This window comes from Filicampus tigris, chromosome 4 (assembly GCF_054856515.1).
Source record: "Filicampus tigris isolate MCC_2025a chromosome 4, RoL_Ftig_1.0, whole genome shotgun sequence".
Lineage (NCBI taxonomy): Eukaryota > Metazoa > Chordata > Actinopteri > Syngnathiformes > Syngnathidae > Filicampus > Filicampus tigris.
Genome location: NC_141220.1, coordinates 6,930,001 through 6,957,084, shown reverse-complemented (window position 1 = coordinate 6,957,084; position 27,084 = coordinate 6,930,001). Strand labels below are relative to the sequence as shown.

Here is a 27,084-nt window from a genome sequence, read left to right as displayed (position 1 = left end):
TTTAGTTAAGTAGAAGAGTTGAATATATCTATCTATCTATCTATCTATCTATCTATCTATCTATCTATCTATCTATCTATCTATCTATCTATCTATCTATCTATTTATCTCTCTCTCTCTCTCTCTCTCTCTCTCTCTCTCTCTCTCTATATATATATATATATATATATATATATATATATATATATATATATATATATATATATATATATATATATATATATTTTTTTTTTTTTTTTTTTTTCGTTTACCAGGGCATCTTATTCTCAAACCTTATCTGTACTTACAGGCAGAGTTTTCCACATCTGCTTTACCGTAATGCCCTCCAAAATACTTTACTTTGAAAATACCAAGCGGAATAAATGAGTATGTGCGTTTGTAAGTATCCTGGCGAAGAGAAGGTGGTCCTGCTTGACAAACACCGACCAGAAAAACATCCGACGAGGAAAGTTTGCAATGATAAATTTAAACTTGACAACGTATACGAAGGACACCGCCAAACGCGGATTTGAGTCTGACCGTCGTTCTCACAGTGTTGAGGAGCTTTGACGCCTTCATCTTGAAGATAGAATTTAAAAAGTTAGCGAGTTGAAAATGGAGAGGCCAGCTGAGTGATAGTGGGGCGAGGAGGCTGGATTTGGCAAATTTGAGAGTCCTGCCCTTCTGCTAGCTTGCTAGTTAGCCTACTCAACTTCTCCATCGCTATTCAGCACGAATAAGGTGAGAATCAACTTTAGTTTTTTTAATATGACGTCAGCGTTGAGTGTGGACGCCTGAGCGAGATGCGCTACACTGACCAATTGCATTGAAATGTTGAGTTTTAGTTTAATTTGCTTGCGGCAAGTTGAGCATCAGAAGGGCCTGACTGCCCAGTTTAAACGAACTTTTGGACTTTTTTTCCCACAAAAGTAGCATGACAATGTTTATAGATCATGTGGTCTCCACTTGTAGAATATACACATACATGTCATTATTTTCAGTAGAATTATTGCATGTTAGCAGGGTGACATACATTTTTAACGGTTTTAAAGCAGACACTGTTTGTGTAAACTGATAGACTCATGTTGTGTGGTGTTGTTAACAGTGTTATGTTCTACGTTACAGTGTTCATCTTCACTTCTACAGCTTTGCCTTTGAAGATACTGATGTTGACCTTGCGACCTCTTCCAATGGAGTAAAGTAATGCATTCTTTCAGTGGGAACTCTTATCAAAGTTTGCCTTTGTCCTAAAGGCAGCTCATCTCAAGTTTAATTTTGGATGCCGCAGTGCTTTGCTCCCTCCTTTTGTCAGTGGAGTTTGTGTCTCAAGTCTCCCCGCTGATCCATGCAATTTGATCTGAAGTGCTCAAACTATTAGGCTGTCAGGGATGGACGTCAAATCTAATCTTCAGGCGCAATGACTGCGTGCAGATATTTCAGCCAAAGCAATCAATTGTGACATGGAGAGATAACATATTTGCTGGAGGGAGGAGACACGTCCTACATGTTTGTGATATCGCAGTAATGAAATCCTGGACGTTTTGCATTAGTGGATGGATCTGATGCATTCAATATCAGATCAGACTCCTGATTGGGACTACAGCTCCATTCATGAACTCTGAGTCGGGACACAGCTTGGACGACGTTGAGTCGGCTGATGCTGGGATGAAGCAGGGCTCTTGGTGGCCTGCGTGGCTGGCTGGGCTGAGTCCCCGAGTTATGTGATGGGGTGCAGGAACAGTAAGGTCCTCCCTGAGCCTCCAGGGGATGTTCAGTTGGACCTGGTCAAAAAGGTCAGTAAAAGGCATCGTTTAAATTGCACTCACGAGACATTTGATTAGGTACAGCTGCACAACCAACAATAAACTGATGCAACTTTCCTTAAACTGTCAAGAGAATTGTAATAAGACATTAGTTGTTCATTAGTTTCATTCAGCACCGGTGTAGAACTGCATTGCATTGAACTTAGAAGTGCTTCTAATGATTTGTCTTTATTGATGACACAATCAAATATGGCCATGATAAATGATATTTGTTAATAACAATAAACACAACTTAGCAATTTTATTAAAATGGGTTTTTGACCAAATTGGCTTGATTAAGTGCAGGGGGGGGTCATGGTTGTTAAAAAATGTCATGGTGCTCGACACTCTTCTTAGATGGCATTGCCTTATTAAGAGTGTGTTCATATAAACAACAAAAACAATTTAAAAAATAATGCTGCTTTATTATTGGTGGTCAACCTTCGGGAGAGACGAGAGGAGATTGGGCACCGGGGAGTAGCAAACTGCACCAAGCCGTGAAAGGTGGCTACAACACTGCGTTGAACTCAAGCCTATTGAATGAACATGAACGCTGGGTGTGCTGTACCCGGTTCCCTCGCTGTCAAGTTAACAATCAGATGGCTATTTCGATTAATCTGAAAAATCTATTTCTATTGCATTTATTTTTTTACATAGTTGTTTGTCAAAGTTGGTAGTCAGGAACGCTAACAGAAGCCCGTTTAAAATGATAGTTGGACTGGCCTATAGGCGATTACTATTTGGTCTGGACAGACAACTAAACTACAACTAAAAGGCAGACAGACAGACGGACGGCGGAAAGGAACCCGGCTGTAGGCGGAAGGGATGGATCGTAAATTTTTAGTAAAATGCCCAGCTCTACCTTTTTGGGACGGTTACCACCGTTGAATAAAAGGAGCAATTTAAAATCTGTGATTCTTAGTGATGTTGTTCTCTGTTTTGCTGAGGCTCAAAATGCAAACTTCTCTGCTTGTGTAGTTCGAAGGAGTACCCACAGTGTTTGCCTTTTTTTAAAACATTTAAAAAAAAATATTAATTAAGAATTCTGGTACTTTTAGTTCATTTTTTCCCCAAAACAGTAATATTCATTATTTGTGTTCACCCACCTCATTATTTATTAATTTTCATTGACTCTTAGATTTAATTTTGCACCATACGTGTGAGTTTGCCACCTGGTGGCAACTCTTTGGCATTAAATTGCGCAGCGAAAGCTTTTGTCCGGCAAATCAAGCTTTTCTGACAATCTTATAAAGTTTGCTGACAAATGACGGTAAGCATGATAAAAATTACACAATACTCATTGCTATCGTTGTCACCATGTACATCGTCATATCGGCCAGCTCTACGGCGCAGTGTTCTAAATTAATTTGTAATTGTAACCGTATTGTCACATCTACAGCACCAATAGCGCTATGAAAACCAAGTTCATTATCACCATTGTCAACCATGCTGAAATTCAATTGTGAGCAACGAGGACGGATTAATAAATCATTATTATGGACGACATTGCAATTGTCAGAGCCTGAAGTGCCTCTGACAATATGCTGATATTTAAACAGACATAAATGTAACCATTCAGACTTTGATGAATTATTAAATGGTTATCCATTATAGCTTCAGTCTAACACAGTCTCATAAAACACACTAAAGAAAGTAGTGTGGTGGTGGGATTCATGTCGCAATGGCAGATGAGGGTGATTCTGTATGTTATGCGAATTGCAATGAACACCTGCATATTCGACCCCCATTTTTACTGTACTGTTGTGTATGTTTAACATCGGACTGACTTTATGTGTATATTTTATTCCAGGTGGATCCACCCCGTCAAACAGACATCTATAAGCACTTCATTCGAGGAGATGGCACGGCTAGCAAGAGTGGTGAGGCCGGTGGTGGGGGAGGCGACAAGGCAGGCTCCACCTCCCCATGTCTTCCACAGGCACAAGCTTCCGCTCCTGTCGTTTCCACCCAAACCCCTAAAAATCCATCTGAGGTGCCAGACCCTCAACGGAAAAAGGTGGCCAAATACCGAGCCAAGTTTGACCCGCGAGTCACAGCCAAGTACGACATCAAAGCTTTGATAGGCCGAGGGAGTTTTAGCCGGGTTGTCCGCGTGGAGCACAAGAGCACTCGGCAGCCGTACGCCATAAAGATGATCGAGACCCGGTACAGGGAAGGAAGGGAGGTTTGTGAGTCCGAGCTGTGCGTTCTTCGACGAGTTCGCCACACCAATATAATCCAGCTAATGGAGGTCTTTGAGACGGCCGAGCGCGTTTACATGGTCATGGAGCTGGCCACCGGAGGAGAGCTGTTTGACCGCATCATTGCTCGCGGCTCCTTTACGGAGCGAGACGCCACCCGGGTGCTGCAGATGGTGCTGGACGGCGTCAAGTATCTCCACACTTTGGGGATCACGCACCGAGACCTGAAGCCCGAAAACCTGCTGTACTACCACCCCGGCGCCGACTCGAAGATTATCATCACCGACTTTGGTTTGGCCAACAGCAGGAAGAAGGGAGACGAGTGTCTGATGAAGACCACCTGCGGCACGCCTGAGTACATTGCCCCTGAGATCCTGGTGAGGAAACCCTACACCAATGCCGTCGACATGTGGGCATTGGGGGTGATCTCATACATCCTGCTGAGTGGAACCATGCCCTTTGAAGATGACAACCGTATGAGGCTATACCGGCAAATCCTCAAGGGGAAGTACAGCTTCTCTGGAGAGGTGAGGAGTCGCCAAGCAACACATTTACACATTTTTTTTTCAATATTTGGAGGGGGGGCGGGGGGCGGGGGGGAATCCTCACTGTATGTTTGCCAGAAATCTTTGCTGTAACATGGCTCAACGTGGACCCATTTGTTTCTGGTATCGGAGAGTGATTGAGTCCACAAGTTGATGTTGTTTTTGTTGTATTATTATATTGTAATGTCTCAGTGAAAAGCATGTGTATTGCTTTTGATCAGAAAAGCAATACGTATTACTTGTTTTTATCTAATTAGAAGAAAACTAAAATTTGGAGATACAAGCTTTTCACTGGACAGTGACAATTTTATTGGTTTTAGGTGAGCTCTTTGGTTGATTTTTACATTTTTTATTTTTATTTTATTTTTTTAATTTCTCATCTTCTTCCCCTAAAAAACTAAAGCTAAATTTTGAGAATACCATTTTAGAATATCTAGAACAGGGGTGTCCAAACTTTCTGCAAAGAGGGCCAGATTTGGTGAAAATGTGTGTGGGGCCGACCATTCAGCTTCAAGTTGCTTAAGATTTTCACGGCATTTGTTAGCAGTCACCTTGTCGTAGTTTGCATGTTTTGTCTGGTAGTGACCCGTGATATTCAATTCCTTGATAACAGCCACAGTCTCTAAGCAAACTAGGTAGACACAATTGTTTTTTATTTCAGTGAAAAAAAATCTGCCAATTTCCACTTGTCCTGGAAGCACTTGTCAACTTTCTTTTTCTCCACTATAGTCTGTCTTTTAGAAATGGCCTGAAAAGGGCCACACAAAAGGTCATGCAGCAAGGTGTTCACTCTGACAGCTAACATGAGAGTGGTGTTTTCGGAGAGGCAGAATGTGCTTGAAGCATATTTCCGAAAGCACCCAAGAATGCAGCCACACGTCTGCTCCCCTCTGGCGGTTAAATATAAAACAGCTTTTAAAAAAATTGTTTTTTTATATTTTTATTTTGGATTGTGGTCAACACTACTGCCGGGCCGCCCATTATTAATGTTATGCCAGAGGCTGCGGGCGGGTTGAAATACGTATATATATGTATATATATGTATGTATTTATGTATGTGTGTGTGTGTGTGTGTGTATATATATATATATTAGGGGTGTAACGGTACGCTAACTCACAATTTATGTTCGGTTTCTTGGAAACTTCGGTTCGGTATATTTTCGGGACCAAAAAAAAACACTTTTTAAAAAATAAAAGTGTTTATTTTGAAAAAATGACAAGTAAACGGTATATTCTTCAGAAAAGATAAATAAAAGTGAACTATTTGGGTGATATTCTAAGAAATTACACCAGACTAAAAAATACAATAAACAATAAAGATCTCTTGATTTTGTAAATTATTAGGACACTGAAATCTTTAAGCACTCAGCAGCAACAGCCTATGACTATGACACATCTAAGTATTCAAGTTAAAGACAAGTTGTCATTACAGTACATGTATACACTTTTTGTGATGAAAAAAAACAATATAGTTTAGTTTAAATATGTTCTATATGTTATGTTTATAAATCTGCTTCTGCTTTAGAGGTTTTTTATTTTCTATTTTTTGAAATCACTCAAGGGAGCAATGCACCTGCTCTTTTATAAAAAAAAAAATTGTTTAAAATATGTTTAATATTTAGCTGCTATTTACATTGAAGTGTGAAATACAATGTTAAATAATCTATTATGGTACAGAGCCACGGCCTCCGTGATACCTTTTTTTTACATTAATCCTTAGTCTGGATTAAATGATATTATATGAATACAATGATGTCATGGTGAGTTAACCAAATTATTCCCAAACAAATCTATTCAAGCCATCTGGTGATAATTCTTCTATTTTTAATATCGCAATATATATGGCAAACCCCCCAAAAATCGCAATGTCATTTTTTTCAAAATATAAATATTTTTCTCTCTCTCTCTCTTTCTCTCTTTCTCTCTTTCTCTCTCTCTCTTTCTCTCTCTTTCCTCTTTCTTTCCTTTTTTTCATTTCATGTAGCAATGTCGCCACACAACTTTTGGACTTATCCACGCACCTTTCCCCATCGGCGATAGGGAACAGGAAAGCCAGAATGTTCCCAAATAGGAGACCGCAGTGTACGCGGGCACCTTAGAGCTCTGGCTTCGTCTTTTGTGCCGCCACTCTTGTCTCCCACATGCAAACAGTCAGCGCTAATAAGTGAACCGGACCGAACAAGACATACGGAAACGGATTAATACACCCAAGTGTACCGTTACACCCTAGTAAATAGACCCTATCTTGAGTATGTCGACGCTACAGCCATATGTGATGTGGCAAAGTGAATGGATTTGTGAAGATACCTTGTGGTTTCTTTTATGAAACGGATTCAAATGGTTTTTAAAGTCAAGTCAACCTAAACATTATTTTTTCAAGAGTATATTCAATGCAGGCCTACTGGTTGAAATAAGGCATTCTGATCAGTATTGCGTTTGTGGACTTTAAATTAAGCAGCAAAATCCACCTGTTTTTAGCCATCTCAGGGGGCGGCCATTTTGTCACTTTGGTCGACTGAATGACATCACAGTTGCTCAGGGCTCAGGTAACGACTAATCACGGCTCATCTGTTTTCTGAAGCTGAGCCATTTTAGGACCCAGGGTTTTGTGCTTTGCACGCGGGTAATTTCCACTGTGTTCAAGTCACAAACTTGATCTACCAGTACACAGTCACCTCCAGCTTCTATGATTTTTGTTTGTGGCGGGTCCTTGTTGCTTAGCAGTAGATATTACAGACTTGAGCTTACTGCCACCCCTTTTCATTTACCAGCAATTTTAATTGAATGCTCCATGTAAAGATATAAAGTTTCCATTGAAGTCAATAATTGAATGTTAAATATAGCAGCTACTTTGGATCTTTTCTGCTGTGTACAGCAGCAAGAAGAGCAATTAGGTGCAACAACTTGTAAAACCTTGTAATCTGATATAATCAATCTGTACATCACCAGTTTTGTTTGGCGCACATTCATAGTTTATGTGCTTTGAACGAGAGGTACAATAATTAATTGATAACTAATCAATTATCAAAGTAATCGCTAATTATTGAGATAATCAATCATTTCTGTACATTTTTTTAAATTTCCAATTGTCCAAATCCTGGGAATTGCAGCATCTCAACAGTTAATATTATGAGAATTCTGTAGTCCTCCATGAAAGTAGACTGATCACCAGAGCTGGTTATTTTTCTAGAAATTGAGTGTCCGTTCTTTGTCATCTGTCTGCAGCGTGGGTACCCTTCTGTCGTCCGCCATTTGCCTTTTTTTCCAGCGTTAAAAAAATCTTGTATATTGTAGGCCGATCCGCCTCTAATTTTAAACGGGTGTCTGTATACACATCGTCAGTGTATATTTTTGCTATTATCTGAGTTTGACTTAAGTTTCACTTAAGGTAATGTCGTCTGTCTTCTTCCCCCAGCCGTGGCCCAGTGTGTCAAACCTTGCCAAAGACTTTGTGGAGAGGATTCTAACGGTGGATCCTAGCGCGCGGTTGAGTGCCGGCCAGGCTCTCAAGCACCCCTGGATCGTCAGCATGGCGGCTGCCTCCTCCATGAAGAACCTGCAACGCTGTATATCTCAGAACCTGCTGAAGCGGGCGTCATCTCGCTGCCACAGCACCAAGTCAGCCCAGTCCACGCGCTCCAGTCGCTCAACCAAATCCAACAAAGCTCGTCGCGTTCGGGAAAAGGAGCTGCGCGAGTTGAACAGACGTTATCAGCAGCAGTACAATGGCTGAAGCCTAACTTATTGGGGAGACTGAGAAAGCCAAATACTGTAGGCATTCCTGCCCCCGGAGAGAAATCAACCTGAAGGGTCAAAAGCCTTGTCACCCAGTAAACTTTGAGAAGGCACCTGCTGCCAGCAAGACTGTGGAATAAATAAAAAATGATAATCCCTGAATTTGGAAGGGCAGATTTTGCATAGCATTTTGTTCTATGATATTTCGCCACATTATTGTCATCTCTCAGACCATCTGTCCATCCTTAGCTTGAACAGGATTGAGCTCTCCTTTCCTTTTGTTCTGTCATTTTGTGTGTCATGACATGTATTTATTTATTAATGTGGACAGTCTTCATTCACTTGGTCACTGGATTAAATGGCCTTCCACGAGGATCTGTTGAACAGAGGTCTGGGTAATGAAGTTACATAAATAAGAGGAGGATAATCATTCCCTCACACCCTCATGATTGATGACAATTGCTGTGAATTTATGTGCTATTCGACTTGGAGAGTGGCCACTGGAGACTTGCAGAAACAGCACCCAGAGGCCAAAATGAAGACATGTCTTTAGTCTAAGTTTTTCTCATCTTGCCGTAAATACTCTGTTTAGTGCTAGTATTTTTTAACTCCAAAAGATTGTGAATCTGTGATTTTTTTTTTTTCCATTTTGTATGAATCCACACAGCCCTGCTCAAAGTGCCTTACAGGAGACTAGATTCACGGTTGAAATGTGCGCTCCTCCCTGCAATCGCGTTGGCTTCTCAAGGTTATGTGGCCATTTAGTCACAGTATTGATGAAGAAAAACATGCAAGTTGCACCTGCCTATTGTAACATTTAGACCACCTTGTTTGGAAACAGTCTTTTTTAAAAAAAATTTTTTTAAATTAAAGCAAAAACAAAGTGCATGAGATTGGACTGAAGCCCACATTATTACCAATTTAAAAAATTGTAATACTTGCATTTATTGCCAAATAACGAGTGAAGTTATTCCTTTTTTTAAACCTTTACTTGTGATGCCAGAATGACGTTCCTATTTTTAAGTCTGGACAAATATTGTGACAGCTGCTCCCAAATCATGTTAAGTGTCATGCTGTCTTGTCTCTTAGTTTCAAGGGTTTACCAATCTAGGGCACATGAATACACTCTTTACTGGAAGCTACCATTGAGGTATACGCCTCTGAGAAATATGCAACATTTGGTACTGAATGCTACTTTGATTTTAGATTACAATGCTAGCACATGCAACTATGCAACCTTCTGTGTAAGGTTAAAGGTGGGAATAGTACATTTCCTTTTACTTGCACTTATATTAAAAAGCCTTATGTACAGCAAACATTCTGAAAAATCCAGAATATAATTTCAATCCTACCCAATACCAGTATTTGTATCCAGTCAAAACCCAGATAATTAAAAGATTTTTCATATAAAACTTAAGTCTTTTTGTTGTACAGTATACTGTATGTAACACTTCCCAGAGCATGCTCCAGCTTCCCTTTGAACAGAAAGTATTTTGTTGCAACTGATTTTGTGCTGGATGGAAAGCAAATGAAAATTAATATTCTATAATTAATCTATTTACTATAATTTTAAGTTTTGTTGAATGGGTGCATGTCTGTAAAATGAATATTAGACCTAGAAAACAGTTTCATTTCATAAATTCTTGAACATGTCATTTTTTACTGTTCAACTTTAATATTTCATGCATAGTCCAACATGTTTTTCAAATGAGTTTTATGCAGTTTTTTTTTTTCAGTTGTTTGATGATTTTTCTACAAGCACAGTTTTAATCATTGACATGCTTTTTTGTTGTTTTTTTCCCCATAATTTGCTACAATTTCTTCAATGAAAATGTTGCTGTGATCTACATAAATTAGAAAGGCTGTTGTGAACTCTTCAGCAAATACTGGAACTTTGTTGAGCCATTTTTTAGCTGACCTCAGTGTTACTGTAAATCTTTGGTTCCTTGCATTTCCCAGCTTTCACATTCTGTTGCTGTTATTTGCATTTTCCTTATACACACAAGTTGTGTTATCCTGTGAATGTGTTGAGTCTTAAGATTCTCTCTCTCTCTCTCTCTCTCTCTCTCTCTCTCTCTCTCTCTCTCTCTCTCTCTCTCTCTCTCTCTCTCTCTCTCTCTCTTTCTCCCTTTCTCTCTCTTTCTCTCTCCTCTCTCTACTCTCTCTCCTCTCTCTCTTCTACAATACAATACAATACAGTACAGTACACTATCACAGCTACTGATAGCAATACATGGTCAATACAGGCAGCTGTTTAGTGCCTCATTCAGGAGACTGCACCTCATCATGGAGCTACTCCCTCACAAAATGTGTCTTTCAGGTCTTACAAGATTGATTTGTCATAGAATATAACAATTCACAACTAGAAAAAAAGCATTTGAAGTGCGTGAGTTAGCTAGCTACATTGAGTACCTGAGAACATGTATGCGGTTTTAATGAATAAATAAATTCCTTAGTTTTACAAAATTGTCCGCATAACAGTACTTTCATGTTATTCTTGTACATTATAATTCTGATTTGATAAATGACAATGCCCTAAATGAAGTTAAGAGCACTTACCCAAAAGCATTAATTTAATTTTTGATACAATGTATGAATAAGCGATAAATTGTTAATTCTTCTGCCATTATCTTTTTCTTCTCAATGAGTCGTATGTGTCAATTAAAAAACAACTCAAGCCTGACTTGTTGCTTCATACGTTCTTTTCTCTCTCTTTTTAAACTATTACAGGTATTTCCTAGTGGTGTACTGTTATAAAATAACAGGTGTTAACTGGATATGAACTGCATTTGTTTCCAAATACGCAGAATACTTTACTACTGAATTATCAAATACCAATATGTGACATGAAAATTAACACCAAATATGATTTGATGTGAACTGTCCTGTACAGTACTCGTATTTTACACTGTGAAACAGCGCCCCCTGATGGACAACATGCTAAAATTACCGTCACTTGACGTCTTGGGTTGCCAGATCGTACATGTAAGATGATACAGTTCTACTGTAAAAATCAACACGCGCTGCACTACTTGATTGAAGTACCACCAAAATAGTTACTTTATATTCGTAAATCTTAAGACAATATATGAATTTATACCATCTTTACCAGAACATTTTAAGCGTAAAATCACTCCGACCTGGCATCCAATCATGACGAGACGTCAGTGGTCTGCGGCTGTAGGTAATGACTGCTGCTATCGCTTTTGTCCAAGGGAAGCTAAACACGGAACCGAGACGGTAACTGTGCGTCACCACAAGGAAGGTAAATAATAAAACCCCCAAAGACAAACGGGAGCTACGATACGGATACATCTTGGTGAGTAGCATCGTAATCATCTCATGAAAAATAAGTTTTCCCGAAAAAGACAACTACGCTAGCTAGCATATGCTATACATGTGATAGTCTGCTGGCTCAAAATACCCATAAGCACATTTCTGCATTAATTTAACAATTTAGATGACGTCTTGAGATATTGCATAGCACAAGTGGTATTTTAAGCATCTACCTCTTTTGGAGATGGTTGTAATATTTACACCGATAAAGCTGCAAAAGTTAGTATATTTCCTCTTTGTAAACAGCTTTGATTTGTTAGTTTCCCTTGCAAATAGTCCATTATTTCAACCCTACTAGAAATGATTAAACTGCACTTGTACGTTACTTACAGGCCATTTAAATATAACACCTTTACACAGTTGTTCGTGTGTTTAGTTAGCTCAGAAGCAAACGAACTTAATTACTGTAACACACATCATAGTCATGCTGCTGTTTCCTGCACCTCCAAACACTAAACTGTACCTTTATGACATTTTGTATTTGTGTGTATTTTTGGATTACCTGATTGGTCTGATGCGTTTCGTACACTGACTTATTGGTGTACTGTACCAATAAATGTTTTTCATAATACTGCTGAGCTCTCTCCACTGACCAGGAGGTTGGGGGTCACTCTTCGCCAGCCTCTTAAAATAATGGCCTATGTCATATTTTGACCTTATATTTTTGCATTAAACATCTCCTCGGGATGCAGGCTGCCTCTGTTAAAATTGGCTGCATCCTTACTTAAACAGATCATTCAATTCTATGCCATCTTTATGACTTGGTTGTTGAGACAAGTGGTCCCCAGCCCTTGCATTCTCGTCTCTGTCTGAAACCGCTGCCCGTTTTTTTCCTCTGTTGTTTTTTTGTTTGTTTTGTTTCTTACAAACCTGTAATATTGTTATCTAGGCATGGATCCTACCTCAAGCAGGATCTAATGATTGAGCTGTTCAGTTACTAAAATGACCAACATCCCAGTTTGCCCGAAGCAGATGTTGAGCTGCATGTTTAGTGCATAATTAAGACTGACCAGGAAGTAATTTTCTATTGAAATAAACTTACAATACAATACAACACAACTTTATGTAAGAGGAATCTACAAATAATTTCCTTTGTCAGACTGGTGGGATTAAAAACAAGTTAACGTCCTAATGGAAATTCACTGAAGGCTTGAACACTACATAAATGAACAGCCATTTGTTGTTGTTTGTAGCTATCTGTGTGAAAGGTGCCGACTTGTTTGTTTTTTATTGTTAGTCGGTCAATGGGGAATGGGGGATTAAGGTGACCCACCACTTTTCTGACTTTGGAGGTAGCATCGGATATGGGACAGCAGATGTGTCAAAAGGAATATCAGAATGTCGGAACTGGCATTGGAAGAACTCCTGACACTGATTTAATCATATAGTATATTTATGATAATCACATTACACATATGTTTTGCTAGCCCTAGGTGAATCTGATAAATAGATAATGCTTAGGCCCATTGACTAAGGCCCATTACATGAAGGTAATTGGGCTGTTATTGTCATAAATTTGCACCTTCCCTACTAAATGCATTAAACTCTAGATAATTTTATTGTGTTCAATCACCTGAATATCCTGTGGTCTGACAGTATGATGTGTGTTAAAAGTTAATTTGTCCCGAAAATAGGGTCCGAAACAAGTCGGCCCAACCTTCGTAAATACTAAACTCTAAAATATTTACGATAAAAAATATTCATGTGTATGTGGGGAAGCCAAGGACTCCTGTGTCATGACTCTGTGAATTGTGATGTTAAACGGAATGTAGCCACTCAAGAAGCGAACTGGGTGAGGAACAATGAAGCAGGCGTAAATGAAAACAAACAAGTCTTACCAGTGTTACTAGGATAATAACACCATCCATTAGCCTATTTTGTGAATTCACCTCTAGCTCACTCAGTAGAATGTTAAGTCTGCTTTCACGCAGTCGTCACAATTTTTTCACACTCTTTTATTTAGTTCAGGATTTTCCCATAAAAAAAAATAGTGCCAAGACCACCATCATTCTTTCTTCATGCGTGCCCTCTTCCAGATTGTGTCTTGTGTTTCTTGGTTGTTGCCTTGTTTGTAGTTTGCTTTCGTTATATATATGACTTGTGATCAAGTCGCCCCAAGCAACTGCCTCCAATGTGGCGATGTATGTCCTTATAGCGACCTTTTTCAGCAACTAGACATAAGTAGACCGATGACCAATAACGCTAATAATGGATAAGGATTTTCCTTCCGTATGTGGCTCTCAAAAATGCGCGCTGCGTTCAAATAATGATACCAGTATCGATTACCGGCATCTGCGTTTTATTTGTTAGTACCGCCCGATCAGATACCAGCGTTTTAATGTGGTATCGGGTAAACTACCGATACCACTATAAGTATCGGAACAACACTAGTGATCATGTGAGGTTTCTGACTTGGAGGAGCAGAATCTTGATCAATGGTGTAACGGAATCTTTAATGTGTGCAGTTTGCTGTATAGAGATTATCGGAGCACACCACACACAGTACGATGAAAACTGTTAAATGCCTTATTTATTTATTTTTTTTCATCTTCATGTGTGGAGACTGCAAACGCAACCAGTTCAGGCCTACTGCCGAAGAAAGCTGGGATAGGCTGAAGCGCGCCCGCGGGCCTTGTGAGGATAAGCCGATTGGATAATGGATAGATGGATGTGTGGACACTGTAACAGATTAAAAAAAATCATTTTAAGATGTAAAAAACAAAAAAAACAACCGAATGTGTCTACCAGGCCTTATAGGTTTTTAGAGACAAACTGCCGCTGAGTGGATATATTTATTTATTTTGCTTTGACTTGTGAGCAGAAATTAGAGGTAAGAGTGATCGTGGCAGCGAACAAAACAATTCACAGCAAACAGCAATTTGTCAGATAGCAATTCTTTAAAAAAGAGGCTTCAAGCTTTTTTTTGCCACTACCTGTTGAAGTATTTTGTCAGACTAAACATTAAACAAAGAGGATTACACGTTTATTTTGGGGAATGTCTACTATCTTAATGTGAACACAATGCAAAATGTCACAGATGGACTTACGAATAGTATCACTTGTGACTTTGTCATAACCATGTAAGGGATGGATATTTGAACACAAACGGTAAGGCAACACATGTAGATAGACAATATAACAATACTCACAGGGTATCGGCAGATCACAGATCTCAAAATCAAAAGACTCGGACCTGAGAAAATGGACAACCCTGGTGTATTTGCGTCAATGTAAGCTTCCAACTATAGTAGAACAACTGAGTTTGCACCCTCGGTCGCAGTACTGAGACGGCAAGGGAAGTGGGAATAGTGTGGTGTCCTCTTTGTGGATCAAACTCGGGTGTTAATGAAGGAATGAGTGTAGAAATGTAATGTGTGTGTGGGTGATGCGCGTCACCGTCATCGTGTGCGCTGAGAGGTTGAGAGTAGTGCGCAGTTGCGCGCAGCTTAGAGGGAGCATTGGTTACACCCCTCGTGTGTCTGTCTGTTTTTTTGGGCCCCCTGGTGGCCAAGGCGTGTACCACAGAAGAGCCCTTTTTAGGCTGGACGTATTGAAAACATTTCTTTTCACTGCAACAGGGGGAGATGATTGAAAGTATGAGTGTATTGAGTTCCAGGTATGGCACCACTGTAGTGTGTGATGACAGTGTCAGTACAGATGTGTACACAGTGGCAAACGTGGGTGACTTAAATTTTCAAGTGCTTCAAAAGGCACAAAGTTTAAATATAATTGCTGAAGTTGCAGTACGTTTAATACATCATGGATCTATACATGTGTACATGCTTGTAATATGCTTCGCATCAGGCAACTAAACTGAGTGTTTGCTGCACTATTCTGTAACATATGGAACACAATCATGCATTGTATCAAGCTAAAAAGCATATTTGTAAAGCAATACAACGTGACGGAAACTGCAAGGAAAATTGCCTTTCATAACATGGGGCCGACTCACAATGTAAAGCTTAGTGGCTTTGGCAAGTGTGTATGGGGGCTTTGTGTCTAGGTGGGTGTGTCTAAGTGTGCAAGATTATCTTCTTGGGTGTGTACTTGTGAACCCACAGATGTATATTTTATGACAGGACTGTCCTTGCTGCTGCCCAGAGGGAAATGATCTTTTAGCGTCCTAGAATGTTGCTTTTTCTTGCTACCCAAGTATGTTTTTGTTTATTGTTGTTGCTTTAATTAAATGGACCTTTGATTGGGCTGGACATTGACATTTACAATACGTAAAATCATATGCACATTCCTACCCATGTCAATTTCAACCTGTCAAAATGTAAAAGCAATCGGCCCAATATTTGGGATTTTTATGGACATTAATTGTGAGCGCCTAAGAGGAAAACACATATCAACTCCAAATATACTGTATGCAGTCCCCTCCAAAACATTCTGTGGGCCATGTGGATTTATTATGTTGTTTGATGGCCCAGTAAAGGGCCGGGAGTCAAACCTTTATTAAAATATTGGGGGGGGGGGGGGGATCGAACTTTACTGCCGTGGCTTTTCACATGCTGGAAATGTGTGCATTAATTTGCAATTTCATATTTCGTTTTCGAAATAACAGCATGGCCTAGTTTATCAGAGATGTCATAAGTCTTGACCAATGAGAAGCACTGTGCAGTCATGTACCACATTGGTAATAAAATACAGGACATGCAATATAGTGGACTTGTGGAAGGACTAAATGTTAGTGAGCGACAAAGAATCTTGCAAGAAAAGCTCGTATATGCGTGTTTCCGCTGCAGGAATCCACAGTAGTGACATGTGCAATAATAAGGCATGTGCTTGTTTAATAGAATTTGTGCGTCACTGGTAACATTTAGAGGGCACCCAGGCACAAAGTTTTAGGTAAGCACACGCTGCCGACATGGAATGGTGACAATGTTCAATCTTCGATGCCCATTCCAAGCAGTGTCGGTTTCCATCAAACTTGCTCTACAAGATTCACGGACCAGCAGCATGTTTTGTGGGTGCAAAAATGTTGCCTGGGGAAAAGAAGTACTTGCAAGTAGTGTCACCAGTACAGGTTTGTTTAGTTTTTGTATATACATACATGTATGTATATATATGTATACATACATATGTATGTATATATATATGTATACATACATATTGCCACTAAGCAACACTTTTATGCAATGTCAACGTTTTTTAGCGACCTTAATTAGGGATTGAACATTATTTCAGGATGACGTGTTGATGTCGGTAGCAAAAGTTTTTGAAGGCAACTGGGCTCCTACTATCCAACCTTCACAGTCAGTAAGAGGGATCAAGTCACCCGCCAAATAAGTGTACAAATTGATGTCCTTGTTATTATTTGGCAAGATTTTATTTTGAAGTTGGCCTTCTTCCCACCTAGACAGCGTGTTAACGTCATGCATACCATGAACAATTATTGCTGCGGCTGACTTGACTTGTCTTCACAATGGTGCACACCAAATAAACAGGTATCTAAGGCAGAAAAAAATACCTTGAGCATTTGGCATTTTGACTGCATGGGAATTAGAGTCAATAATTAACTGTCTGCCATTGTATTCTTGACTCATTGGTAAACTAGTGGAATTAGCCTGGTGAGCTACTGGTAGTTTGCAGGTAACTTGTTGGAGACACCTGTGCCATAAATATAGCTGGATGATAGTTTTGTAGACATTGCTGCTTTGGCCAAACAGGAGCTCTCATTCACTTTCACAAGACTGTTTCAGTAATACTGTATGTATTTTTGTGCAGCAGATAATGACAGCGGAAACTTCACTGTCTGATTGTATTCCTTGTGAATTTGGGTTCTCTGCCACAGGTAAAATAAGGTTCGAGTAGTAGTGTGCGTGCTTCACATAATAGCATGGTTATTTTGTAGGAGAAACCCTAATTATCATTGAGTGGGTAAATGAGAAAAGATTGCTTTGTAACTCTCTCCATCAATTTGAATATGCAGTATGTAGCACAGCAGTGATTCTTAAAAGTTCCTCTTTTGCTCTCCATTGTCTGTATGTAATGTCTAAATGTAATCTAAAGCTGCACTTAACCTCTTGTTATCAGTGTAAACATTTGTTTCCACTGCAAAGCAAAATTGAGTTAAAAAAAAAACAAAAAAAACATTAGGATTCAAGTGAGTTGGGACAGCACCAATGAACAACAGATGCAGTGATTGGCCATCTGTTTTTGCTGGCCCACTGTTAATAGCATGTTCTAATTTCCAATGTGTTTTTGGCCTACTTCATTGCAGCTTGACTATTGTTTTCTCATTTCTTTCCAGGTTTAAATAAAAAAAGGACAGCGTTGATTGATGCCAACTCTTCCTTCATCGCTTCTCCCACCATCCTCCTATTCTTCCAACTTTTCGGACGGATTATCTCCTCCTTTCTTAGCATGGCCGCTGTGTTCTTACTCTGGCGGTGTCACTGAACTGCACCTTTGCCTACCACCATGGAGAGAAAACGCAGAAAGAAATTATTCTAGCCACTCAGAACATTTTCATTGTGGACTCACTTTTGGAGCTCTGGACCTGATATGCTGTTTCATCCCCCTGATACAGGTTTTAGCTGCTCAAAACTGAAAACTGCAACAGAGTTTCATAGGCTTACACAAAACACATGATTTGTGCAGTTTCACAGCGCAAAATGCTCCTACTACCAGTGTGGATCTCCATGCTTATGGGACTGCTTGCAGGCTTCCTGCCTGTGGTGGGGATGGAGCCATCGCCAGAGGAAAAATCTGGCCCTGGTAAAAGCCCTAACTTGGAGTCTCCCAACTCTAACTGCTCCCATCTCACTCTCAAACTAGAGTTCTCCTCCAAAGTGGTGGAGCATGGTAAGAAATAGTCATTCTCAAATATATTTTTATTTCAGCTAAGCTGGTATGTGATGTGTAATTTTCGTCTCGAACCATTTCTATGCGTTTCTTGCATACAGTAAGACAACAATATACTCACTTGAAATGTGAATTTAGAATGACAACCACCACGTTGGATATTTTCACATGTCTGTGTCCTAAAACAATCTCTCCACACTTTGCATCCAGAGTACATTGTGGCATTCACGGGGTATTTCTCAGCCAAAGCACGAAGCCTGTACATAAGCAGTGCCCTACGGAACGCCAAGGATGGAACATTGGAGTGGCACATTGTTCCCAGGGAGAACCCAGCTTCCGACTTCCCCAGTGACTTTGATCTTGTCCACATCCGGCAAGCTTCACCCAGCAGTCTGCTGACCTTAGAAGACCACCCTTACATCAAGAGGGTCACTCCACAACGCAAAGTGTTCCGTTCGCTCAAATACATTCCTTGTAAGTCTGACTATATTGTGCTACTTGCTAGGAAATCATCACCTCCTAAGGGAAAAAGATTGTGTCAAAGTAGTATGAATAGTGGATTTCTGAAAACATGCCCGAAGCTGTTTATCTGCTATACAATCCCTGTTAACAAAATCAGAGGATGCATTTTCCCGTAAGTGTTAAAATAGGACCAAACACACGGCAAGTCTGGTTTTGTTGATTTTGGACGGTGAATGCGTGTTGAAGTATATGTGTGTGTTGGGGGATGGGACAGAGAATGTCTGTGTTTGCTCACTCACAGAAGGAGAAAGTGACTTAGTGTGGTGGGGCTTGCCTGAACAGCGGGGTACGCCCTGTGCCTGGCACTGGACAAAATACATCAGTGTGGGGCGCACCTCCATTCACATAAGACTAGTATTTCTATTATTTATTTATTTACTGTAAACTGCCACAGTTTACAGTAAATAAATAAATATGTAAATCTGAATTATTTTGAGCTAATGCTAATCGCGGTTGCTAATTGTTAGCATGTCTGCTTGTTTGTGGTTCATTCTTGTTCAATCGTCGTCTGAAACTAACTTAGACAATTGTGTGTAACGACATTTATATACGAGTTGAATTGTGGATGATTGTAGGTTGTTGACTGAACATACTAATAAGTATCGCTAATGCTGATCGCTATCACTAATCGTTAGCATAGGCTCATCTTGTTCATGAGTTTCAAGTTTCTTTTGTTTCGACAATGACAATGATCTTCCTATTTTTTTGTGAAGAGAAAACTCTCTTACCGTGCTGACAGTTTCGGCTGTCACTTGCAGCCTTCCTCGGAGCCTGTCACTGCTTCCACATGATGTGTCTAAAAACAGCTGACCGGGTCGGGGGAATCTTCAAAATAAGGCTCCCCGACCCGATCAAGGATGCGCTCCAACAAATGCGCTATATAAATAAAATTGTATTGTATTATTTTGCTCTGGACACGTCACGTGGAAGCAGTGACAGGCTCCGAGGAAGGCTGCAAGTGATAACCGAAATTGTCAGCCGGCCAAACTATGAAAAAAACCTGCGACTTATAGTCCGGAAAATACAGTACTCTTAAGACTAAAGGCATGAGTTGCAAAATTGGAATCAAGTTTATTACTTTGTCTATTTTTGCTTAATCTTCTGATGAAAAATTAATACATAAATAAAATACATACATTTTTCAAATTAAATTGGAGGGATTACTTCCAGAGACACAAAGAAACTGCCCTTAATTAAGACGAATGATTAAACAGACCCACCCAGGCATAAAGCATCACAGTGGAGCTCTGCTGTTGTTTGCTGAATGACCTTGTGATGATACTTCTAATTATGATGAGATTGACTAAAACATTGCTGGTGTGTTCAGCTCCACCCCATTGTGAGATGGAGGAAACAAGCGATAACTTGCGCAAATGCACAACCCATCTGTAATGAGCAGTCTGAACATGGGTCAAGACAATACCTCTATATTTTTTTCTCTTGTTATTGTGTTTTTTTTTTTCATAGTGTTATATTTTAATATGTACAGCACTTCGGGTAGTGTTTACCGTTTTTAAATGTGATATATAAATAAACCTTGAGCTAGAACAAAAACAATTGTAAATATATTAATTATTACATGTATCATTATTATTATTATTATTAATTATTATTGACATTTGGTTTCCCCAGCACCAGAAACCGCAGCACCTTGGAACAGCACGGACAGGATGCAAAAATGGCAGTCGTGGCAATCGTCCCGGCCTTTTCGAAGGACCAGTCTGTCACTGGCCTCAGGTTTTTGGCATTCAACTGGACGCCACTCCAGTCGGCGCCTTCTGCGAGCCATCCCCCGCCATGTAGCTCAGATCCTGCAGGCAGATGTACTCTGGCAGATGGGACACACTGGTAAGCATGACCAGTTTTGAATTAGGAGGCCGGGTGACTCAAACATGTGAATCATCCACATTCAAGTTGCTGAAATTGTCATTACTGTCTGCGTGTGGACATGTAGGTTCTGGCGTGAAGGTGGCAGTGTTTGATACTGGTCTGAGTGAGAAACACCCGCATTTTAAGAATGTGAAGGAAAGGACCAACTGGACCAATGAGAAGACACTGGATGATGGTGAGCAGTACAAAATATGATGCTAATGTTCATGATGAAGACAGGCTGATGTGTTTTATCACGACTGTCAATGTAATTTCATCATAGTACATTAGGAGTCTACATTGTAATGACTTGGAAGAAAAAAGATTGAATCAGGCTTTTATTTTTTCAGGCTTGGGTCATGGCACGTTTGTAGCTGGAGTGATAGCGAGTATGAGAGAGTGTCAGGGCTTCGCTCCTGACTCAGAGCTGCACATCTTCAGAGTGTTCACAAACAACCAGGTATAGATCTTAACTTAAACTATAAAATAATACTGGCCGGCACAGTGGCCGACTGCTTAGCACCTTCTCCTCCATCAGCACAGTTCTGAGGTTGTGGGTTCAAATCCAAGCTCTGGCCTTCCGGTGTGGAGTTTGCATTTTCTCACGGTGCCTGCGTGTGTTTTCTCTGGGCAGTCTAGTTTGCTCCCACAGTCTAATAACATGATTGTTTAGTTTGTTAATCAAACATTCTAAATTATCTGTAGGTGTGAATGTTAATGCAAATGGTTGTTTGTCAATATGTGCCCTGCGGTTGGCTGCCAGCTAGGTCAGGGTACACCTTGCCTCTCGCCCAGAGTCAACTGGGATAGGCTCCAGCACGCCTTAGTGAGGATGAGGAGTACAGAGAATGGATGGATGGATGGACAATCCTACTATGCTGAAGGAATGTTAAACTTGAACACCTCAATTTATTGATGTCTACCTGTGCATCGTATTGTAATGATGATTAACAATGGAGTAGATGTAGTAAGATTCCGCGTCCAAATCGACATGAAATCCAACTACAAGTGTGTGATTGGATCTTTTTACTGTCCAGGTGTCATACACGTCATGGTTCCTGGATGCCTTCAACTATGCTATCTTGAAAAAGATTGATGTTCTCAACCTCAGCATTGGGGGCCCCGACTTTATGGATCACCCTTTCGTTGATAAGGTCAGACACGCACATAGTTGTCAATGAGTTGAAAAACAGGTAGAGAAGTCAATGTAAATATTCAGGTTGGGTAGAAACACACTCCTGAGTTTTGCTTTATTACTCAGGAGGTTAATATATCTCTGAATATAAATAATTACAAAAAATATATATATGATATGAACACATTATGTTATGTTATAATTACAAGTAATTATATGTAAATAAATACACCCCTGTTACGTCTGTACATTTTCAGTCAACACTCAGTCAACTACAACCCCCAGGGCACACACCCTCTAGGGCAGGGGTGGGCAATTAATTTTGCAAAGGGGCCACATGAGAAAAAGAAGTCAGCAAGCTTTTTTTACATTTTTTTTTTAATCCTGGGTGAAAGGGCATGCCCTTGAGGTCTATGTGTGTGCATATTTAGGGCAGCTGTGGTACTAACTTGGATGTGGTGGTCAAATTCGTTTGTTAAACTGTATGTTTTAGTCCTTCACACAGATTCGTTTTTTTTTTTTGGGTGAAATTGCTTGAATAAAATGTTTGCCTTGTTTCACTCTTCTGTCTGCAACCAGGTCAGCATTACAAAATTAGAATCTTTTCTTAATTGCCTTACCTGGATAAATAAAGGTTATATAAATTATTTTAATAAATTGTAAAGGCTCCAGATAATAATTGTATGCAAGTTCAATTTTAACCTCAGAAAACCTGATATTTTATCACGGGTGTGTTTCTTTTCTATATCATTGCTCATATTGTTTTCAGATTTCATATTGTAGCACTGAAAAGTAGTGTGTTATGGTGTGTCTTTGACCTCTGTCTGTTTTGATGTACAGGTGTGGGAGCTCACTGCCAATAAAGTAATAATGGTCTCTGCAATCGGCAACGATGGACCTTTGTATGGGTATGATAGTCACTGTATTGAAAAAGAAAATCATACTTCAGTTGTCAACTGTTATATGTGGGGAAAAACATGTTTCTTTTGTAATCAGTGGCACATTGGGTATAATTTCTGCACAAGAATTCATGACAGTCAGCATTTTAGCTGGAACCCGAAGGAAATATAACAAACATGCCCCACAATAGTCGAAACCGGGACATAGTGGCACCGTGGCTCTAATTAGGAATGCTTGCTGGTCAGTCCCGCCACTTGACATGCAAATAACATGGGCGTCCTTTCGTTAGAACTCTCAACAACCCAGCAGACCAGATGGATGTCATTGGAGTCGGAGGGATAGACTTTGAAGACAACATAGCAAGGTTTTCTTCCAGAGGCATGACTACCTGGGTGAGTCTGCACTCTTCAGGAGCACTGTTACTTCCTTATACATTATAACTAATTCATCAATACGTGTAAAAGCGTCATGTCTAAAACTATCAGATCCTTCATTTGCATCCCAGACATTTGTGTGCAACACAGTATAACAGTATTCTCATAATACTTGAATTAGTCAGTGGCCAAAGCAGACATCTTTCCTGGGATATGATTAAGATTATGCTCCCCAGACTATTTTTCTCCCTCTGAAGATGGTGTTTGATGAAATGAGGAGGTCAGAGTGACAAGACTACACTCACCCACTGTCCAAATAGAATGCATATCAGCTACATTTTGGATAAATGTGCTTTCAAACTATTTCCCTATTCCTTCCATTTTCTTTTCTGTCCTAGTATTGTAATATTTCCTTAATAACCATTCACTCCCAGACTCTGTGTTGCACTAACCGACTTGGCTTATTCTGTAATTTACAATACTGAAAAAACAAAAAAAAAGCTTTTTAATTGAGAGCAGCGAGTTTCACGGACTTGTCTTGTATCTGACTCACATCACCGTGCAGGAGCTGCCTGGGGGCTATGGCAGGGTGAAGCCCGATATTGTCACCTATGGTTCTGGTGTTCGGGGGTCAGGGATGAAGGAAGGATGCCGATCTCTGTCTGGGACCAGTGTCGCCTCTCCTGTGGTAGCTGGAGCTGTTACACTTCTGGCTAGGTGAAGATCTTAAACTGACCTCTGTCGTCCAAGTGTCTCTCTCTTTTTTGTACTTCTTTTGACCTATGCTCATTTAGAAGGTGTTTATGGGCATTATCACTGCGATAGCTGATAGAATTCTTATATTTGTAGCCCGTCTTTTACTGATATACTGTAGTTAAAATTCACCAGGGAAGTTGTTCTAATGAAATTTATTGGTTGAATGTGCATTTTTAGTGTTTACAATATGCACTAAAATGCAGTCGACCTCTAGAGGAAAATGGCGTCATTGATACAATACGTGTTAAATACGTACAATTATATGTACAATACGTACATATACGTGTTACATGTTTAAATATGGATCATCCAAAATACATTGTGAAATATGTTTTTCTTTTTTGTATATAATATAAAATGTAATTTTGGACACCTTTCATGTCACTCAAGGTATATAAAAACAAAAAAATAAAATACAACAGCAAAAACAATACAAAGTACTGTGCTATAAAACACAAAGAACCAAAATAATACAAAGAAATTAATAAAATAAAATAAAAATGTGATGAGAGAGTAAACATTTCTAATGTGACTCATGAGAGTTTTTCAAATGATGGAATTTGTTTGTTAAACCAGTGATAAGTTGCAGTAATGAGCCGCTGTGTGGTGTAGCACCCAACTAACTCTGAACGTACCACTCATTTCAAAATAGGAGCTTCTCGCTTTTTCTTCCTGTTTTTTCCTCTCCCTCCGATTTTACATGCCTAGAGTCTGACACCAAATTAATCATATGCACCTGTCCTCTGTCCTCCAGCACTGTGCTGAATCGAGAGTTGGTGAACCCAGCCTCCATGAAACAGGCTCTGATCGCCTCAGCCCGCAGGCTGCCGGGAGTCAACATGTTTGAGCAGGGTCATGGGAAACTGGACTTGATCAGAGCTTACCAGATCCTCAACAGCTACAGACCGCAGGCCAGGTAACGCCTGTCGCATCAAGTGACCAACTGAAAGGCCGGAACACAAGTTTCTGATTAATAAACACGTTGTGCTATTTTAATGATTTCTTAACATGTAATGTATTTTGCAAAAGAAAATTGTGCTCCCACTATTGTTTGTAAGAAATGATAGGGACCCTAGTCATCCTTTTAAAGACAAACATTTTTGAAGAGTAATCTATAAACAACTTATCAACATTGACACTGTGGCTCAGAAAAGTCTTAAGCATGTTTTGCTCATTGTGCGAACTGTAGCTAGGGTGAGACAAAATTAATCATAAGACCGTGTTAGACTAGCATAAAACATATTATTGTAAAGAACAAATTTGAGTTGACTTTCTCCTTAGCATACTGATTCTAATGTTGCCAACTCAAGCCTTAATTTTTATTTTATAAATATATACTATACTGTGCATACATACACCACCAATTACTCCGGTTGAAAGGAATAAATCTTGTATTCAAAACATATTTTCCCTTTGAATAGTTTACGATTACGTTATCACTATTTGTCCTTCATGCACCATGGTGCATGATGCCAAGGGGAAACTATCTAGAACTGAAAATGTAAATTTTGTGGTACATTTCTTTCTTCAGTAAAATGACATTCAAAATCAGTCCATCAAAAATAATGTGTACTTTCTGCTGTCAGTCTTTCTCCAAGCTACATTGACCTGACTGAGTGTCCATACATGTGGCCTTACTGCTCTCAGCCCATCTACTATGGAGGAATGCCCACGATTGTGAATGTCACTATTCTTAACGGCATGGGTGTCACTGGCAGGATTCTGGACAAGGTGAACACAATTTTCAATCAAACTTTCATATAATCTGTTCTGTTCAGCTTGACGTTGAACACAAACCCCTTCCAATGTACTGTACCTGACCTGGTTTGCTTCAAGATGTTGACTCTAAATTTGTCCATCTTTCATTCAGCCTATTTGGCAGCCCTACCTTCCTCAGAATGGGGACCATATTGACGTGGCCGTCTCTTACTCACCGGTGTTGTGGCCATGGGCCGGCTACTTGGCAGTCTCCATATCTGTTGCCAAGAAAGCTGCATCCTGGGAAGGGATTGCCCAAGGCCATATAATGGTGACAGTAGCATCCCCTGCAGAGAATGATGTGAGTAAATAGTCCACACTTGTTCTGTTTGTCATGTCCATGACACCTCTTGTCATTGTGGTCATTTGTCAAAACAGTAAAAAGGTGCCTGTGATGTACAGTTGCACTAATAGCTACCCATCATTTGTGTCAGTCGGAGGTGGAAGGTGAACTGACCTCCACAGTGAAACTGCCCATTAAGGTGAAGATCGTCCCGACTCCTCCACGCAGTAAAAGGGTGTTGTGGGACCAGTACCACAACCTGCGATACCCACCTGGCTACTTTCCACGCGACAACCTCCGCATGAAAAATGATCCACTTGACTGGTATGTGTGTGTGTTAGATACTCTATACTGCTTGTGCTGCGAATGCTTGTACAGTAGTATGTTCTCCTTGCCGATTGGCTGTTGCCGAGGTAACATCGGCAAAGAAGGTCTGACGGTCCTAAAATAGTGGTGATGAGCTGTAATTTAGTGATGACGGAAGTGTGGTGGTTAAAATGGTGATGACGGAGTGACGGACTGACTGATGGTTCTAAAATAGCAGTGACAAACTAATTAAGCATTGACAGAAGCAGGATTATTATAATAATGACGGAGTGATGGACTGACATGACTAATTTGTTTGGCTTGAAATAATAAAGGGCTGACGATGACGGATGGGTGGCCCCGTCCCTAACTCTGGTGTTAACTATAAAAATGTCTACATCTCACACCGTCAACTCAAATTTCAGTTAAAAAGGTTATATGTTCACATTGCAGGGCGTGATGGCCAATTTGGATTTCTTTTCAAATCTGACACTTTTATGTACTCGTTCACATTATGAAAACAAATGCGACTTCTTATGTGAACGCAACACGTCCGTAATGTGAGACGCATGCACACGCGATGTCGTGTGAGACGGAAAAAAGACAACATCACGCAGCAGTGTTTACTGAAGTAAATATGGTCAAGCATATAGGGACTCATGTTTTTATCATCTTGTATTGACAGAGGAGCTATGTGGAGGAGGTAGAAATAGTTTGGGGAAATTAGGCGATGCTACTTGATCTCGTCATTTCATGGAAATGTCAACTAAAGGTGA

General features: G+C 39.9%; 2 protein-coding genes across 2 annotated transcripts in view; both read left to right on the top strand.

Moving 5' to 3' along the window:
* Positions 1-370: 370 nt before the first annotated feature.
* pskh1 (protein serine kinase H1) lies at positions 371-10,945 on the top strand. The gene is made up of 4 exons (XM_086029334.1): positions 371-720; positions 1,105-1,772; positions 3,592-4,509; positions 7,943-10,945. Exons 2-4 carry the CDS (start codon positions 1,704-1,706, stop codon positions 8,258-8,260), a joined length of 1,305 nt encoding a protein of 434 aa, XP_085885460.1. The 5' UTR covers positions 371-720; positions 1,105-1,703; the 3' UTR covers positions 8,261-10,945.
* A 454-nt stretch (positions 10,946-11,399) lies between these two features.
* The window catches only part of mbtps1 (membrane-bound transcription factor peptidase, site 1), a 28,917-nt gene continuing 13,232 nt past the window's right edge, over positions 11,400-27,084 (top strand). Inside the window, exons 1-14 of the mRNA XM_086027935.1 lie at positions 11,400-11,581; positions 17,852-18,405; positions 18,616-18,879; positions 20,560-20,775; positions 20,882-20,992; positions 21,147-21,256; positions 21,834-21,950; positions 22,772-22,839; positions 23,121-23,223; positions 23,771-23,922; positions 24,716-24,877; positions 25,548-25,692; positions 25,832-26,020; positions 26,154-26,326. Coding sequence (XP_085884061.1) covers positions 18,189-18,405; positions 18,616-18,879; positions 20,560-20,775; positions 20,882-20,992; positions 21,147-21,256; positions 21,834-21,950; positions 22,772-22,839; positions 23,121-23,223; positions 23,771-23,922; positions 24,716-24,877; positions 25,548-25,692; positions 25,832-26,020; positions 26,154-26,326 — 2,027 coding nt within the window. The 5' untranslated portion in view covers positions 11,400-11,581; positions 17,852-18,188. The remainder of the gene's footprint in view (positions 11,582-17,851; positions 18,406-18,615; positions 18,880-20,559; positions 20,776-20,881; positions 20,993-21,146; positions 21,257-21,833; positions 21,951-22,771; positions 22,840-23,120; positions 23,224-23,770; positions 23,923-24,715; positions 24,878-25,547; positions 25,693-25,831; positions 26,021-26,153; positions 26,327-27,084) is intronic.